This window comes from Phacochoerus africanus, chromosome 7, assembly GCF_016906955.1.
Source record: "Phacochoerus africanus isolate WHEZ1 chromosome 7, ROS_Pafr_v1, whole genome shotgun sequence".
NCBI classification, from domain to species: domain Eukaryota; kingdom Metazoa; phylum Chordata; class Mammalia; order Artiodactyla; family Suidae; genus Phacochoerus; species Phacochoerus africanus.
In genome coordinates, this window is record NC_062550.1 from 30,915,665 (window position 1) to 30,934,315 (window position 18,651).

An 18,651-nucleotide genomic window follows, 5' to 3' on the forward strand; every position below is an offset into this window, starting at 1 on the left:
TTACTCTTAACCTAGTATGTAGACATGCCTTTTATTTACTGGACAATTACAGGCCAATCTAATTCTCTTTCCCCAAGGAAGACGGTCTTTGCTGTTCCAAGGCTCATCCTTCTCTTTGTGCTCATCCTTTTTTCCTCCTGCCTTTCTTTGTTGATAATTCTTTCATTTTTCTTTCAGCCTCTTATACTTTATTCTGGGAAACTGATTAGGCCTTTTATGTAAGAACTTTCTCTCAGTTGACTTGCTATTCAAATTGCTATTCTCTTTCAGCTTTCCTTTACATCCAAACTCCTTGAAACAGCTTGTGGCCTTCACCTAGTCACTACTTATTCTAACCTATTGGTTATGCTGGTTCACTTCCATATTGTAAGCTACAGAAACTACTTACTGAGGTTATGGAAGACCAAATCTTCAAATCCTAAGCCCTTTTCTAATTCCTTATCTTTCCTATAACATGGTACTGCCTTTGCCCTCTTAAAATTCTTTGTTCTCTTGATTTTTGCCATACTTCTTTCTACCCCTCAGTATTCATCCTGTCAAAACTGTCCTCCCTCTCCTCATTTATTGAGAATAATTTTTAAGCATGTCTGTTGCCATGTACTAACACATAGTAGAGATAAAAATAAGATAATCCATACATTTAGTAATTCAATAAAGGATCTACAGAAAGACAACCAAATAATAATACAGTATATTAAAAAGAATACTGAGTGGAGGCAGCTTGTTGTTTAGATAGACTTGACTTAGCATAGTGCACTGCTGTTTCTTGCTGCTCTCTGATTTTGGGCAAATGAACCAGAGAGTGTTTCTCATCTATAAAAGAATGATAGTATAATACCACTTTAATGTTTTAACCATTAAGAGAATCAGTTGATTTACTGCATTTAGTGATACTTGACAACTAGCTAGTTCAGTCCCCCCTTCCTTTAATAGATTAGGAGATAATTAAACTGCCTAGGGGATCTTGGAGAAGGAGTAATGGAGTTTTCTAGGTAAAAAGAGAGAGATATTATAGATAGATTAAGCAATGTGTATCATGTATTTTAAAGAAATGTTGAGAAATCCCATTTAGGGAGGTGACAGGTCCTGAAATAGGTCTGAAAAAGTGTCTATGGGTCTTATAAGCCATCATAAGGAATAGACTTTTTTTTTTTAATCATTGAAAGGTCAAACATGGACTAGTACATGCATCAGTTTGTATTTTTATTTATTTATTTATTTATTTATTTATTTATTGTCTTTTTTGAGGGCCGCACCCAAAGTGGCATATAGAGGTTCCCAGGCTAGGGGTCGAATCAGAGCTGTAGCTGCCAGCCTACGCCACAGGCGCAGCAACCCCAGATCCGAGCTGTGTCTGCAGCCTACACCACAGCTTACGGTGACACCAGATCCTTAACGCACTGAGGGAGGCCAGGAATTGAACCTGCAACCTCATGGTTCCTAGTCGGATTTGATTCCGCTGTGCCACGACAGGACTCCTCAGTTTGTATTTTTGGAAGAATTAAATACTCCCTTTTATGTACTCCTGAACACTTCGTCGGTGCTATTTACTACATTGTATTGCGGAATTAACCACAATTAAGGAAGGTGCTTCCTTCCTCGAAAATGGTGAGCTTTATAACAGCAAGAACTGAATTTCCAAGTTCCACATAGATTTACTGAGTATATACTATATACTAATCTCTATATTAGTTCCTTATAAATTTTAAAAAACAAATGTATAAATCAAGTATATCTGCTGTGCTTAACATCCTTGACATGGTAAAATATTACAGTAGTAACCCATGCTTTTCTTTTATCTAGCCTTGAGTTATAATGTGTTAATTCAGAGTGGTCAGTATATAATTTAGTATTCTTTTGTTTGCATATGATACACATTCAGGCTCTGACTTGTTTAACAGTAAAGGGTATATTTATTAGTATAGTTAGCTGGGAAATTGAGAGATAAATGGAGCACTTTAGGATTGGTTGATCCAGCAGTTCTGCACAATGACCAGAAACCAAAAATTTTTTCTCTCTTCTGCTTTCCAAGGGTTGACTACATCCTGTGTTTCTCCTTATACTTGTAGGCTAATAAAGGGATTATATGTCAGTGGCAGGTGTGTATGTTTATTGCATTTGTCTTAAGTTACTAAAATTAACCTTAAGTGAACTAGCTTTAGGGCTATGCCCAGTCTTGAATCAGTAATTATGGCCAGAGAAATGGAGTACATGGATTGGTTTAATAAGCTTATCATCCAGTTACTCTGGTTCCCAACTGGCTGTGGGAAGGGGAGAGGGATAAATAGATTGTGGATCGGCTAATTATCTGTTAATGGAAGCCCATTTCATGCTAATATGTAATAGTTCATATGTTCACTATGTAAGAACTCAGTAATAGTGTGGAGGGTGATGAAATTGGGTTTTACGTTCTCTCCATAGCATTGATATATGAAAATGTATCTCTTCTACTCTTTATCTTTCTCAGACTAGAATTTTTATGTAAAACAATTTTTGCTCTAATGCGCAGTATCAGATGGTATGCTGGTGATGGTGCTCTGGGATAGCTTGCTGTGGTAGTTTGATTGGTCTACTAGCTGTTGGACAGAACTATGATCAGAGAAATTCATTTTGAACCACCAAATTATTTCTTTAATGATTAACAGCAGCCTATCTCAGAAGTTTACCAATTAAAAACTCAGTCTCAATATTTTAGTCATTATACATAGTTCAGATGCTCTACTGCTATATCCTCAAAGGTTAAAGATAAACTGTTGTTCTTTTTTTAAAAATTATGGTTGATTTACAATGTTTCTTCAATTTCTGTTGTACAGCAAAGTGACCCAGTTATACATATATGTACATTCTTTTTTTTTTTCTTACTGTCTTCCATCATATTCCAACCCAAGAGATTGGACATAGTTCCTTGTGCTGTACAGTAGAGTTTTGTTGCTTATCCATTCCCAGTATAACAGTTTGCCTCTACTAACCCTAAACTCCCCATCCATCCCACTCCCCCACCCCACCCCCAAAATGGCAACCACCTGTCTGCTCTCCATGGCTGAGATCTGTTTCTGTTTTGTTGATAGGATCATTGGTGCCATATTTTAGATTCTGTATATGTGATATTATATGGTTTTTATCTTTTTCCTCTGACCTACTTCACTTAGTATGAGAATCTCTAGTTGCATCCATGTTGCTGCAAATGGTATTATTTTGTCCTTTTTATGGCTGAGGAATATTCCATTATATATATGTACCACATCTTCTTAATTCATCTGTCAGTGGACATTTAGGTTATTTCCATGTCTTGGCTATTGTGAATAGCACTGCAGTGAACATAGGGGTGCATGTGTCTTTTTTGAATGACTGTTTTGTCAGGATATATGCCCAGGAGTGGGACTAATGGATTATATTATTCTTCACTTAACAATTTTTCTCAAATATCTGGAAAAGGAATAAATGTACATTAAAATAGTAGTGTATGGAGTTTCTGTTGTGGAGCAGTGAAAACAAATCTGACTAGGAACCATGAGGTTGTGGGTTCGATCCCTGGCCTCTCTCAGTGGGTTAAGGATCCGGCGTTGCCTTGAGCTGTGGTGTAGGTTGCGGACTGGCTCAGATTCCGAGTTGCTGTGGCTCTGGCGTAGGCCGGCGGCAACAGCTCTGATTAGACCCCTAGCCTGGGAACCTCCATATTGCCACCGGTGCAGCCCTAAAAAGATAAAAGACAAATAAGTAAATAAATAAAATATTAATGTAGGGTATAAAATTTAGAGAATTTTAATGGTAAAACGTAAGACTTCAAAGTATTGATGCCCTATGCTCTGTTTACCTAACCATTAGCAGAAAAATGTAAGCAGTGTTGATCTCTCTTGGATGTGAGAAACCGCATTATTTTCTGCTAGGAGAACTATGACAGAGTTTTCTAATTTTATAACCTCAAGTTAGAGAAGCTGCAAAATTGTAAGTTTCCTACTTTTACTCTTAGCTTTTCAGAAAACATCCCTATTTTTATGATGAGAAACTGAGGTTCAAAAAGATAATTACTTATTCAGGGTCATTGTTTATAAAATGGACATAGGGCTTAAAAGTATATCTTTCTAGACAGTATGATTTGAGGACCATGTCTGAGAATTGGCTTCCTAGAAAATAACATCCTATTTAAAATGAAAATACCTGTTATTTTTTTCCTCTCAGCTATAGTTTTTAAAAGTTGTATATATTTTAATGAGTACTTATTTTAGACTATGTTTATTTTCACAGACTCTTAGGGTTCCTCTCAGTTTGAAGTATTCCTGCCCTTCTGAAAGTACATGGAAACTAGCAGTATCTTCTCTCCTCAAAGTTCTTTCTATTGGGCTACCTGTTGCCCGGCAGCATGCTTCTTCCGGAAAATTTGACAGTATGTGGCCAGAACTAGCCAACACTTTTGAAGACTTTCTCTTTACTAAAAGGTCAGCTCATTAATTTTTACAATTAAAACAGTCTTTTAAGAAGTGAACATTATACCTTTAATTGCTTTAAAAACAGTATTTCTCATTATTCAGTAACACAGTAATTGAATATTAAGATTCCTAGATTGTATACAAAGAACAAGTGGATTAGTCATTTATCCAGTGGGTACTTTGTCTGTGAACAGTGGACAGTTTTGCTCTTTAGTGTGTTGTTCATTGTAAGACAGGAATTTATGTATAAAACCATATGAATATATCTTAATTAAGGAGCCATGGTTTTAACTTGATGAAGCTAAGAAAATCCATTAAAAAAATGTGATGGCCATTTGGCATTACGATAGAAAAACAATTCCAGAAAATCATTTTTTTTCCAGAGTAAATAAGAGTATCAATTATAATGAACAGCTCTTTAAGATGTCTAAGTTTTGCAAAGAAAAATGGAATTTTCACCAAATAATCTCCAACTGAGGATGTATTTTAAGGATGCTATTTTTGATCTCTCACTGAATGAGAGTAGGATAAGTGGAACATGGACTAAATTTTTTTGGATGAGGAGTCTGCTGTAGTCCATCTAGAGCTGTACTATCCAATATAGTAACCCCTAGTTAAAATTTATTTAAAATTTTAATTAAGTCAAATTAAAAATTCAGTACTTTAGCCTCACTAGCTGCATTTCACCATTGCCATGTGTAGCTAGTGGTTGCCTTAGTGGACAGTGCAGATCATTGAATATTTCCATCATCACAGAAAGTTCCGTTGGGTAGCACTGATCCAACATGTGTCACTTTACTGAAGATGCTCTTAGTCAGTAATAGCTGTGATAGGTAGTCTTTAGTGTTCCTACAGTCTAATTTTCCTTTGTGCTATAGTGGTGAAATTCTGGGACAACAAAGATTTCTCTATTTTTATATATTGTTTTATGTCTAAAACAATAGTTTTTTCTATTTCTATTTTTAATCATTTTTTTAAATTATGGAATGATGAACATGCCATGCACTACCATGTAAACTTGTTAGTTTGAAGCCATTTAAATTATAAATTTGGTATACTTGAAAAAAACCTGCACTGGCACATTGTTAATGATCAGATGAGTCTATTTAAGAGTGATTTAACTGAAGAAATTTCTGTCTACCTTTCTAATGTGGTTTAGTTATTTAGCAAAAAAAGTTGTAGAGTGCAGAATGTTAACTCACATTTTTCTCTATAAAAGCTTATCTGATATGTCAAAATTGAAAGTAATGACATGTGATCTTAATTTCTGTTTCCTTAAGTGGTGAGACTTTGTTTTGGTTTTTTATATATTTCTCACCTCTAGAAATTTTAGTGATACCAATGCAAGCATGCTCTTTGTATTTGCAGGAAGATCATAGTGACTCACAAAGCAGAGTCAAACAAATTATGTTCTCATCTTTAAAGTAACCCTGGATATTTGAGTTCTTTGTGGACTTTGTTCCTTAAATCACTATGTTGATTTGCATGAAGCAGACAGATATAGGAGTTCCCGTTATGGCACAGTTGGGTAAGAGTCCAGCATTATCTCTGTGTCAGTGTAGGTTTGGTCCCTGGCTGGACACAGTGGGTTTAGGATCCATTGTTGCCTCAGCTGTGGCATAGCTTGCAGCTGCAGCTCAGATTCAATCCCTGGCCCAGGAAATTCCATATGATATGTGTGTGGCACCCCCCACCCCCCAAAAAAGGAGACATTTTTGGTGTGTGAATTGTATCTCAAAAAATAATTTTAATGTACCATACAGAGAGAACTGATTAAAGAATACAAATAATACTTTATCAGTTTGAAGCCTCTTATTTCAAATAAAAATTCGTGAAAAAAATTTTGTACTCTTCAAACTTAGAAATTATAAGGACCTTGTATGCCCATTTGTACTTGAAATATTGACTATCTCCTTTTATAATTTATAGGTAAATTCTGTTAATCATCTGTGTTTTTAAAAGCTCAAGTAATGTTTATTGATATGCTTAGGGTATCTAGTAAGGCCAAACTTTAAAATTAGTAACTATAAAGTAAAATTGGTTTAGGTTCTGAGATCCCTGTGTAAAATCAAATAAATTCCTGATTTTATTGATCATTAGGATTAGGAGGAGTGAACCTTTCAGTTTTTAGCTTTGTATGCTACTCTCTTCCCTCTTTACAAGATATTTTAAAAATACAGTTCAGTGTTTCTGATGTATGACCCCAATAACATTAATGTCATTACTGTATATTCCTGAAGAGCTTTTTAAAAAAATTGGTAGTTAGCCAATTGGTAATTGTGTGTATGGGTGTATTTTAAGACCTGTGGTTAGATAAACCAAGTTATACCAAGTAGAGCAAAAAGAGCTCTAGATACAAAACTGTATACTATTTTTACCTCTAAATGTAAATGTGATAATACTCTTTACATTTATAACTTTCACAAAAAGAAAAGAACCTCGGCTCAAATATCATCTAAGTCTAGGTTAAGATTATGGTCTTGTCATTTATTTACAGTGTGTTCTTGGTATTATTACCTGCCATTCAAAGCTTTAGTTTCCTATTCTGTCAATTAAATGGTAGTCCTGTGGCTACTGTGGAAACATAGGAGTTAATACAAATAAAGCTGTTAATACAGTGGCTGTCTGTCTAATTTTTGTTGTTGTTATTATTGTAATAATCATTACCATCTTGTTCTCAGGTGATTTAAGTGCTTAATATTTCACTGCTTCATAAGTTTAATAGCATTTTATTTCTCATTCTTAATAAGAGCTACAGGGTCTAAAATTCTGTCTGGTTCCTTCAGAACTGTTGATTTATTTTGATCCTATTGGAATAACTTTCTGCTGTAGAAAAATCAATAATCAAAAATTAATTCTGTAGAATTGAATCAATTCTCTTATTTTCAGATGTTCTCTATATTTAATTTTAAAGATGTTTAATAGATCATATTTATTACACATTAATTTAGGAGTTCCCACTGTGGCTCAGTGGTTAACGAATCTGACTAGTATCCATGAGGATGTGGGTTCAGTCCCTGGCCTGGCTCAGTGGGTTAGGATTCAGCATTGCCATGAGCTGTGGTGTAGGTTGCAGACTCAGTTTGGATCCCGAGTTGCTGTGGCGTAGGCCGGCAGGTGGAACCTGGCATGGGAACCTCCATATGTGGTTGGATGCAGCCCTAAAATAGACAAAAAGACCAAAAAAAAAAAAACACACCAAATTAGTGATTAATGGACCATCTCTGAGTGAATGATTCAGCGTTTTGTCCAAAGCTCTCTTAAATCTCTGGCAATTTAAGTGGATTTAGGTTTTTTTCACAGTGGTAATTTTTGCTGTAACTCAAAAAAGTATCTTTACTTTTCCTTGTTTTTTACTGAAAGATGTTTAGTTCTATAGATTTTGTTTAGTTCAAGCTTGGACCAAGTATTTTTGTTGCTGGAATCTCATGTTTGTAATTAGCTTTGTCACTTATACTAATTACTTTAATTAAAAATACCATTCTTTTAAATAAATGATAATTTCCTAACTTGGGTGAGAAAATATATTTTTTTGATATCTGAATCATGTTTGTTTACTTTCTGTTTGTATTTCCAGGAAATATTTCACCTTTATCAAATCAGGTCTTTTATTTATTTTTTAGCATACCTCCAGATAACCTCTCTATTCAAGAATTTCAAAGAAATGAAAGTATTGATGTTGAGGTGAGGAAGCTTTTTTAAACATTTTCCTGTGATTGTTTATAAAAACCAAACAGTAGAAATGGTGAAACTATAAATTGCATAATAGGTTGAGCTTGTACCTAAAAGCGTTAAAACTCTCACAAAGGTAAAGTTTAATTTTTCAGTCATTGACATTTTAAAAATGACTTCCTTATAGTTTTTCACTTTGTGCTGAATGCATATTGTCTAGTTACTTAGTTGTGTCCATTTAATAATTCTAAGATGGAATTGATTTAGTGAAATAAATCCATCATTCAATAAGCATGTATTTGTGATCATATTTTATAGTTTGACAAAGCAGATATTTGTAATCAAATTAACCAGTAAGTTTCTTAGATTCTGTTTTTAGCCAGCTATAGAAGCAAATAATGAGTGTTTTTAAAAGAATATATTTTGCTTATTATAAATGAAATTTAAAGAAATAATTTTTCAAAAAAAAAAAACCCCAAAAACAAAAAAACACCCCACACAAAAACAACAAAAAAGACGTAATTTTTGGTTATAGATTTTTTTTGTTGGGGGTTGTTTTTTATTTTTTTCCTTTAAATGGGTTGGGGAATTTTATATAAATCAAATCAAATCAATTAAAGTGTACATAGAAAACATAGGCGTCATATATAGGTAGAAAATATTGCCTTTTGTCCCATTGCTGTATTAAATCATAAACTCTTCTTCAAACTGTTTTTTCTTTGGAAGGCAGAATCACATTGTATGTTAGAAATAAGCTATTTAACAAAAGTGAAGTAATATTACCTCTTAATAGTTCATTTTTGTGGTTCTAAAAGGTGATTTAGATTTTATTCTTAATCCTATTTTGAATATTTTATTCTAACATGTGTACTGTTATGCTGACTTTTTCTTCAGAGGGCTCTTTATCATGTTGAAGATAAAAATTTATTAAAGTTGTATACTAAATAGTTTATAGTATTGACTCTTTTGTAATAAAGTTGTTTACTAAAACATGAGGGAAACAGTTATCTTGCATATTAACACTAAAATGCTTGTGTACTTCCAGTAAGAAAGATTCTTTAACTGATTTTCTTTTAAAATAAAATTTAAATTTTACTCTAGAAATTATCATTTGAGTCAGACTCTTTCAAAGAAAAGAGTATTTTGTATTTGCCTCTTTTGTTTCAGGTAGTTCAGCTTATCAGCACTGAGATACTACCTTACGCCAATTTTATTCCTAAGGAATTCGTTGGTCAGATAATGACTATGCTTAATAAGGGCTCAATACATTCTCAGTCATCTTCATTTACAGGTATGTTATTTTAATGATTTTTTTTTTAAATGTTAGTAAGCAGTGAAGTACTTTTGAAGAAACTGACTTCTAATAGAAATGTTTATTCCTATCATTGTGGTAAATGTAAATTGGGGAATGGTAAGGTAATTTTTAAGAATGTGATATATAACATTAAAGTTTATGAGGGGAAAATGTAAGTATTCTGTGAACTATGTGTAATGAATCCAATTGCAAAACACTTATGGAATCTGCCTAAATCTTTGCAGACAGACGTAAATTACTGGTTTTGTGAAGTCATGGATTACTGAGAGGTAATGAGTGTGTATTCTGCCACCTTAGTAATTGGCTAATTTGTTGGTTAACTTATTAGTTGGTTAGCTGTCACTTTTGTCATCTGTAAAATGAAGATATTAATACCAACCTCTCAGATAGTCCATTTAAAAAAAAAAAAAGCCTTAGTATTTGTCAAGGGAACTAACATTTAGTGAATGACTATTATGTGCAGGGTATTATGCTAGAATATTAATCTCATTCCTTACAACAATTCTTTGAGGATGGGTTCTGCCATATTACAGAAGGGGAAAAAATTTGCCCACAAACTTAAGGCTGGAGATCAAAGTTCATACTTAAAAAGAACTGCATGCTTCTTTTGATTATATCATGCCACTTTTTTGGGAGATGTATATAAGTTGCTTTTGCTATTATTTCTTTCTATTTTAAAAAAAGTAATGGAAGTACAGTTGATTTACAGTATTGTATTAATTTCTGCTGTATAGCAAAGTGACTCAGTTATACATGTATGTATATTCTTTTTCATATTCTTTTCCATTATAGTTTATCACAGGATACTGAATATATTTCCCTGTGCTATATAGTAGCACCTTGTTGTTTATCCATCCTTTATATACTAGTTTGCATCTGCTAAACTCAAAACTCTCAATCCTTCCCTCCTCATCCCCCCCCCCCCGTGCCTCAGTTACCACAAGTGTGTTCTTTATGTGTCTGAGTCTGTTTCTTTTTGTAGATACATTCATTTGTGTTCATTTTAGATTCCCTATATGTGATATATGGTATTTGTCTTCCTCATTCTGATTGAGTTCACTTAGTATGATAATCTCTAGGTGCATCCATGTTGCTGCAAATGACATTATTTCCTTCTTTGTTATGGCTAAGATCCCATTGTATGTATATGTATATATGCACACAACATCTTCTTTACCCTTTCATCTGTTGATGGGCATTTCAGTTGTTTCCATGTCTTGGCTGTTATAAATAGTGCTGCTGTGAATATAGGGGTACATGTCTCTTTTCGAATTATAGTTTTGTCTGAAGTGGGATTGATGGACCATATGGAAACTCTATTTTTAGTTTTTTTTAAGGATCTCTGTACTGTTTTCCATAGTGGCTGCACCAATTTACATTCCCACCAACAGTGTAGAAGGGTTCCCTTTCCTCTACATCCTCTCCAACATTTATTATTTATAAACATTTTAGTAATGGCCATTCTGACTGGTGAGAAGTGATACATCATTGTAGTTTTGATTTGCATTTCTCTAATAACTAGCAATGATGAGCACCTTTTCTTTTTGCCTTTTGGCCATTTGTATGTCTTCTTTGGAGAAATGTCTGTTTAGGTCTTCTGCCCATTTTTCAATTGGGTTGGTTTTATTTTTTTCCTGTTACTGAGTTGTACGAGCTATTTACATATTTTGGAAATTAAGCCCTTTTGTCAGTCATAGTACCTGCAGATATTTTCTCCTAGTCTGTAGCTTGTTTTTTCTTTTTCTTTTTGTCTTTTTGCCTTTTCTTGAGCCACTCCCACAGCATATGGAGATTCCCAGGCTAGAGGTCTAATCAGAGCTGTAGTCACTGGCCTATGCCAGAGCCACAGCAATGTGGCATCCGAGCCGTGTCTGCGACCCACACCACAGCTCACAGCAATGCTGGACCCTTAACCCACTGAGCAAGTCCAGGGAACAAACCCGCAACCTCATGGTTCCTAGTCAGATTTGTTAACCACTGCACCGTGACGGGAACTCCCACTTGTTTTTTCATTTTGTTTAAAACTTATACATTTGATTTGGTCCCATCTATTTATTTTTGCTTCTACTTCTTTTACCTTGGGAGACTGACCTAAGAGGACATTGGTATGATTTATGTCAGATAATGTCTTGCCTAGGTTCTCCTCTAGGAATTTTATGGTGTCATGTCTTATATTTAAGCCTTTAAGTCATTTTGAGTTTATTATTGTGTATGTTGTGAGGGTGTGTTCTAACCTAAAAGCTGTGCTCAGGTGTTAAATGTAATTGTGGCATCATAATGTGATATATATATATATTTTTTTTTTGGTGAGATGATTAAAAAATTCTAAATTGGTACCATGCATCTCCTTAGTCCCCAGAATTATGACTAATTTCTGCCGAACTATGGTGAACACTTTAAAGAGGATTTCTGTATACAGTTTGACCACTAGATGCTCTCATACTGCTTACTTCACAAACTAGTTCTTTTTCCTAGCCAGACAATTTTTACAATTAATCCAGTAAAGTGCAGGTTTAACAAACATAAGAACCTCAGAGAAAAATTTTTGAAGGCTACTTAATGTATCAACTTTTTATTAAGAATATTAAAAAATTGGGAGATCTCTTGTAGTGCAGCAGGTTAAGGATTTGGCATTGTCCCTTCAGTGGCTTGAGTTGCTGTTGTGATGCAGGTTCCATCCCAGGCCTGGGAACTTCTGCATGCCACAGGGGTGGCCAAAAAAAAATTAAAATAAAAAAAAAGACTATTAAAAAATATGGATAAATTTTTTTAAATATATTTTAAGAACCCTATTTATAATTAAATGTAAATATTCTAAGCTAACTAAAGACTGCCAAGTTACCATGTATACTTTTTCTAGCAGTTTTCTGATAATACCTCCTGCCACTTAAAATATTAAATATACCAAGATAAAGTATACATACATTCTTCCAGTGACTTTACCATAGGACACAAATTTCTCAGCTTTAACTTGGAGTTTTCTGTAAACATATACATAACAATGTCTTTCTTGCTAATAAACAAGACCAATCACAGAGATTCCAGTGATTATTTTCAGTCCCCTGCTCTTAAGTATATTCTGATAGCCAAAGCTCACAGACATTTGAAGAAATCCTCTAATATGAAAGAGAAAGACCAAAACAAATGAAGATGGAGTAAAAGAAACTGGGAAGAAAGAGAGAAAATGCTGAGTCATATTAAGCATTTTAAAAAACATGATTAAGATGCTCAAAGAGATAAAAGATTTTACATTCATCAATCAAGAAAAATGCTTTTAAAAAATAAAATTGTTCCTATAGCATAGGAACAATCAGATCATGAAAGAACTCATAGAAACTTAAGGATAGCTGATATAAGTTCATTGAAGGGTTGGAAGTAAACATTAAGGATATAATCCAGAAATAGAGCAAAGACAAACAAGTAGACAGAGTGAGAAGAAAGAAAGTGAATTCGAGGGATCTAACATTTGACAGATAATAGGTCTTACAGAAAGAAAAAATAATTACGAGAGGAAATTATCAAAGAAACAAAACTGAAGATAAAAATCTTCAGATTAAAAGCGGTCACTCAGTACCCAGAAGAGTGAAAGAAAAAAGACTCAGAATAAGGCATGTCATCATGAAGCATCAGAATATTTATTAGGGGAAACCAAAAAGAAAACAAAAGGACAACTTACAGAATGGGAGAAAATAGTTTCAAATGATGCAACCGACAAGGGCTTAATCTCTAGAATATATAAACAACTTATACAACCCAGCAGCAAAAAAGCCAATCAATCAATGGAAAAATGGGCAAAAGACCTGAATAGACATTTCGCCAAAGAAGATATACAGATGGCCAACAGACACATGAAAAAATGCTCAACATCGCTGATTATAAGAGAAATGCAAATCAAAACTACCATGAGATATCACCTCACACCAGTTAGAATGGCCATCATTAATAAGTCCCCAAATAACAAGTGCTGGAGGGGGTGTGGAGAAAAGGGAACCCGCCTGCACTGTTGGTGGGAATGTAAACTGGTACAGCCACTACGGAGAACAGTTTGGAGATACCTTAGAAATCTATACATAGAACTTCCATATGACCCTGCAATCCCACTCTTGGGCATCTATCCGGACAAAATTCTACTTAAAAGAGACACGTGCACCCTCATGTTCATTGCAGCACTATTCACAATAGCCAAGACATGGAAACAACCCAAATGTCCATCGACAGAGGATTGAATTCGGAAGATGTGGTATATATACACAATGGAATACTACTCAGCCATCAAAAAGAATGACATAATGCCATTTGCAGCAACATGGATGGAGCTAGAGAACCTCATACTGAGTGAAATGAGCCAGAAAGACAAAGACAAATACCATATGATATCACTTATAACTGGAATCTAATATCCAGCACAAATGAACATCTCCTTAGAAAAGAAAATCATGGACTTGGAGAAGAGACTTGTGGCTGCCTGATGGGAGGGGGAGGGAGTGAGAGGGATCGGGAGCTTGGGCTTATCAGACACAACTTAGAATAGATTTACAAGGAGATCCTGCTGAATAGCATTGAGAACTTTGTCTAGATACTCATGTTGCAACAGAAGAAAGGCTGGGGGAAAAATGTAATTGTAATGTATACATGTAAGGATAACCTGACCCCCTTGCTGTACAGTGGGAAAAAAAAAAAGAAATAAAAAAAAAGAATATTTATTAGGGATAAAGAAGAGATGCCAAAAGATTTTGGAAAGAAAAGAAAAAAAAAGTTCAACACGAAAGAATTGTATCAGGGTGTTCCCTGGTGCTAGCAAGTTATCTGGCATTGTCAATGCTGTGGCTCTGGTCACTTCTGTGGTGCATGGGTTTAATTCCTGGCCCAGAAACTTTCTCATGCTGGAGGCATGACCAAAAAAAAAAAAAAAAAAGTTTTATCAAAAGGACATTGGAATTCTTGGTAGCAATATTGGATGCTAAAAGACATTGAAGCTATGGTTTCAGGGTCGTAAATGGAAAAGATTTTTGACAAGGGATTCTACACCTAGTCCCAGGGCTGGCTAAGTAGGAATGTAGACTGGTACTTCTCAAATGTCAGTATGCGTTATATTCACCTGGAGGGAAGCTGTTGCTGGGCTTTTAACCCAGGAGTTTCTGATTCAGTAGGTCTGGGATGAGGCTTGAGAATTTGTATTTCTCAGAAGTTCTCTGGTGATGCTGATGCTGCTAGAAACCACTTCAAGTACCACAGTAAAATGATATTTCAGAAATGTATGGTCTCAAAATTTGTACTTCCCATTCACTCATTGTCAGGTACTACAGAATATGTCCTATGAAAACAAAGGATTAAATAAAAAAAAAGGAAGGCATTAGATCTAGAAAGTGAGATATAACATGAGAGAGAATAAAAACAACTTGTAGGGTGATGACAAAGACCATTTCTGGAATATAGCTGGGTGGCATGTCTGGAGAGCAACTAGTGCAGACTGGATCAGGGTCCAGGGAAGATGTTGCCAAGAGAAAAAAAAAGAAACAAACAAATTATTCCAAGTTGTATCATGTGGAAGACTATTGAGAGGTATTCTATAGTGCTGTTGAAGGGTTTAAAAAGACCAAGACAAGAAAAAAGTTGAGTTGAAGCAATGAGATTGGGCAGTCTTGCCTTATTTTTGCTCTTGCATGGGAAAGAATTGTTCATATATTGCATGTATTTATATACATGCTCTTAACTAAGTTTTTTATAGACATTCTTTATCAGTTAAAGAATTTTCTTCTATTCCTAGTTGTCTAAGAGTTGTATCAAGGTGTATTAATTTAACCTTCTATTAACCATCAAAAATTATTAATTCTGCAGAAGCAGAGATTGATATTCGTTTGAGAGAAGAATTTTCTAAAATGTGTTTTGAAACATTGCTCCAGTTTTCCTTCAGTAATAAAGTCACAACACCTCAAGAAGGCTACATCTCACGAATGGCACTCTCAGTGCTTCTAAAGAGGTCTCAAGATGTATTGCATCGTTATATAGAGGATGAAAGACTAAGTGGTAAATGCCCTCTTCCAAGGTATATATGTATGTATATATGTATTTAAAGAAATTAATAATTTTTTTAAAAAGCTCTGGAAATCATATATTTTCATAAGTGATCTGAACTTAATTTGAGGCTATTTATAATTTTATTTATCCTGTGTAATGTAAGTATTCATAAGTTTTGCTGCAATTATATTAATGTTTTTTATTATGAGATGCTTTTTTTGGACTACTAATGGAAGGTAAGTAATATATGATATAGATACCAAATTACTTGTTTGAATTTGAAAAAAAGCTGAATTCTGAAATATATCTTTGCAAGGATTCTGAGTAAGGACTTATAGATCTGTATGAACACGTGATTATGGATCTCTCTAGAGAAAAAAATAATAGGTAAATCATACTCTACAAACTTCCTCATTTGTTTTATAGTCATTTCTAGGCTTTTCTATAAGTTATCTAGCCATATCTTAGATCATCTTTTTATCTAATTTGCATAATTAAGCCCTCGTACCTAAACTGATTTGCTTCTCATTTAGTCAGGCTATACCAGTTGAAGGGGCTTTAGGTCTCTGTCATGTAAAGGTTAATCAAAATTGAATTACAGATCAGAATTCATCAAAAAATACAATCATAAATTAGGGTTATGTTGCCAATCTACTTTTAATATGGAACTTAGTGTTTAGGGCAAAACAAATGAAGCAAATAGAAAATAATATTGGAAGACAAAATAATATCGAAAGTCAGGAAAATCATTATAGGTCCCATCTCATAAGGTAGTATTAAGAGGTGAACTAGGGAGTTCTCCTGGTGGCGCAGTGGTTAACGAATCCGACCAGGAACCATGAGGTTTGGTCCCTGGCCTCGCTCAGTGGGTTGAGGATCCGGCATTGCCATGAGCTGTGGTGTAGGTTGCAGACGCGGCTCAGATCCCACGTTGCTGTGGCTCTGGTGTAGGCCGATGGCTACAGCTCTGATTGGACCCCTAGCCTGGGAAACTCCATATGCCGTGGGAGCGGCCCAAGAAATGGCAAAAAAAAAAAAAAAAAAAAGTGAACTAGTAACCTTAAAAGATAACAGACATTCTACAATGTTTTGATTATATTACTAATTGCCTATCAGAGACTTCTACCAATTTACCATCTCCCAGGAGTGTATCACCCTGTAGATTTATATACAAAAACATTCCCATGACAGGTGTTAGTTACTTGGTTATTGTCATGATTGAAAACCAATTTATTAAAATTGATCTCTGATGTATACTTGGAAAAGCAGTAATAAAATTGCTTTGATTGGAGTATTTTTTATTTCAGAAAGCAACTTTTCCTTCATTTTTTTTGTATTTTAAGTGTTTATTGCTTTTATTTAAATTTTTTTTCCTTTTTATAGTTGCACCTGTGGCATATGGAATTTCCCGGGCTAGGGGTTCAATCAGAGCTGCAGGCCTATTCCACAGCCAGAGCAAAGCCAGATCCAAGCTTCACCGGAGACCTATGCTAAAGCTTGTGGCAATGAGGTATCCTTAAGCCACTGAGCGAGGCCAGGGATCAAACCCGCATCCTCATGTATAATAGTTGGGTCTTAACCCGCTGAGCCACGACAAGAACTCCTTTTTAATGCTTTTAAGTTGAATCTTACTTATGGTTGTTATATTGTATCATCCTGTGTTTGATGCAGTAGTATTACATTATTTTCTAAAAAATTATACTGCAACCCAATAAAATACTCATATACTTAAAAAGGGAGACTTGAATAGTACCATGTTGTAGTAGTAGGAAAACCTTATCTGTTGCATGAACACAGATTTCATACCAGGAGTAGAATGAGGGGGAGTAGAGCAGAACCAGGTTTCTGCAGAAGAAAGAAATGAACTACTCTGATTGATCTTTTACTCCAAGTTCATTCTTCATCGCTGATGTCTCCAAATAATGTCACCTTGTGGTTGATTTTGAGCATATTTCTTATTTGTTGTATTAGAATGTTAAGACTACTGTAACTTTAAAAATACTTTTAACAGCATGACAAAATATATGCTGGGGGTAATAGTAATCTTTATTTCCATTTAAGCTTTGACAAATCTCTTTTACTACTAATTAGTCAAAAAGAAAAAAGGAAAACTTTTATAGAAGTTTTAAAAACATATATAATGTTTTGGCTTTAAGTAGTTATGTGAAATATCTCACAAATAAATTTAGATGTATATATTGCCTTTCCCCTCCATTTAATGTTGATAACTTATATTTAGAATAAATAAATCTTATTTGCACATTGAAGTGTGTGTGTGTGTGTGTATATATATATATATATATATATATATATATATATATATATATAGTCTTTTTAGGGCCACACCTGCGGCATATGGAAGTTCCCAGACTAAGGGTTGAATCAGAGCTGCATCTGCCAGCCTACACCACAGCCACAGCAGTGTGGGCACAGCAGTGTAGGATCCAAGCCACATCTATGACCTACATCACAGCTCACAACAGCACCGGATCCTTAACCAACTCAACAAGGCCAGGAAACCCACATCCTCATGGATACTAGTTGGGTTTTTAACATGGTGAGCCATGACGGGAACTCCTGAAGTGTATGTTAATGAAATGATTTTCCTTTGTAAGAACTTAAAACTAACATTAATTTCACATTGTTCTGTGTTCAGTATTTTCCAAAATATGTCTATTTGTAGAATTTAGTAAAAAACACACATGGCATATCTTAAAATCTTAATGGAAATTATTTCCCATCTATTTTTTAGGCAACAAGTAACAGAAATCATATTTGTTTTAAAAGCAGTCAGTACTCTCATTGATTCACTTAAGAAAACTCAGCCTGAGAATGGTAAGTGCTTAGAAACCCAGTTATTCTAAACTAATAACACTTATGTTTTATTTTTAATATATTTTGTATTATTATTAATTTAACTGAATTTTAGGAACATAACAGCTATAAGACTTTTTTCTCTGGGCCTTATGACAGCAACACATCAAGTTCATTAGGATGTCAATTAAGTAAAACTACTTTGTAAATTTTTCTTTATTTTAAGCATATTTGGCTGACTCTCAGCTTTGAGATGTAGTTGACATATAACATTTATAAGTTGAAGGTATGCAACTCGTTGACTTGACTGACTTTTATATTGCACTGTGCTTACCATGGTAGTGTTAGCTAACACCTTCATCGTGTCACATAATTACTGTTTCTTTTTTTGTGGTGAGAACATTT

General features: G+C 34.4%; 1 protein-coding gene across 4 annotated transcripts in view; it reads left to right on the forward strand.

Annotated features, from left to right (window-relative positions):
* Positions 1-18,651, forward strand: part of MON2 (MON2 homolog, regulator of endosome-to-Golgi trafficking) — a 114,988-nt gene that overhangs the window by 84,745 nt on the left and 11,592 nt on the right. For all 4 annotated transcript variants that reach the window (XM_047787105.1, XM_047787106.1, XM_047787107.1 and 1 more), the window contains 5 exons: positions 4,246-4,436; positions 8,051-8,111; positions 9,267-9,390; positions 15,253-15,460; positions 18,185-18,267. In XM_047787105.1, coding sequence (XP_047643061.1) covers positions 4,246-4,436; positions 8,051-8,111; positions 9,267-9,390; positions 15,253-15,460; positions 18,185-18,267 — 667 coding nt within the window. The remainder of the gene's footprint in view (positions 1-4,245; positions 4,437-8,050; positions 8,112-9,266; positions 9,391-15,252; positions 15,461-18,184; positions 18,268-18,651) is intronic.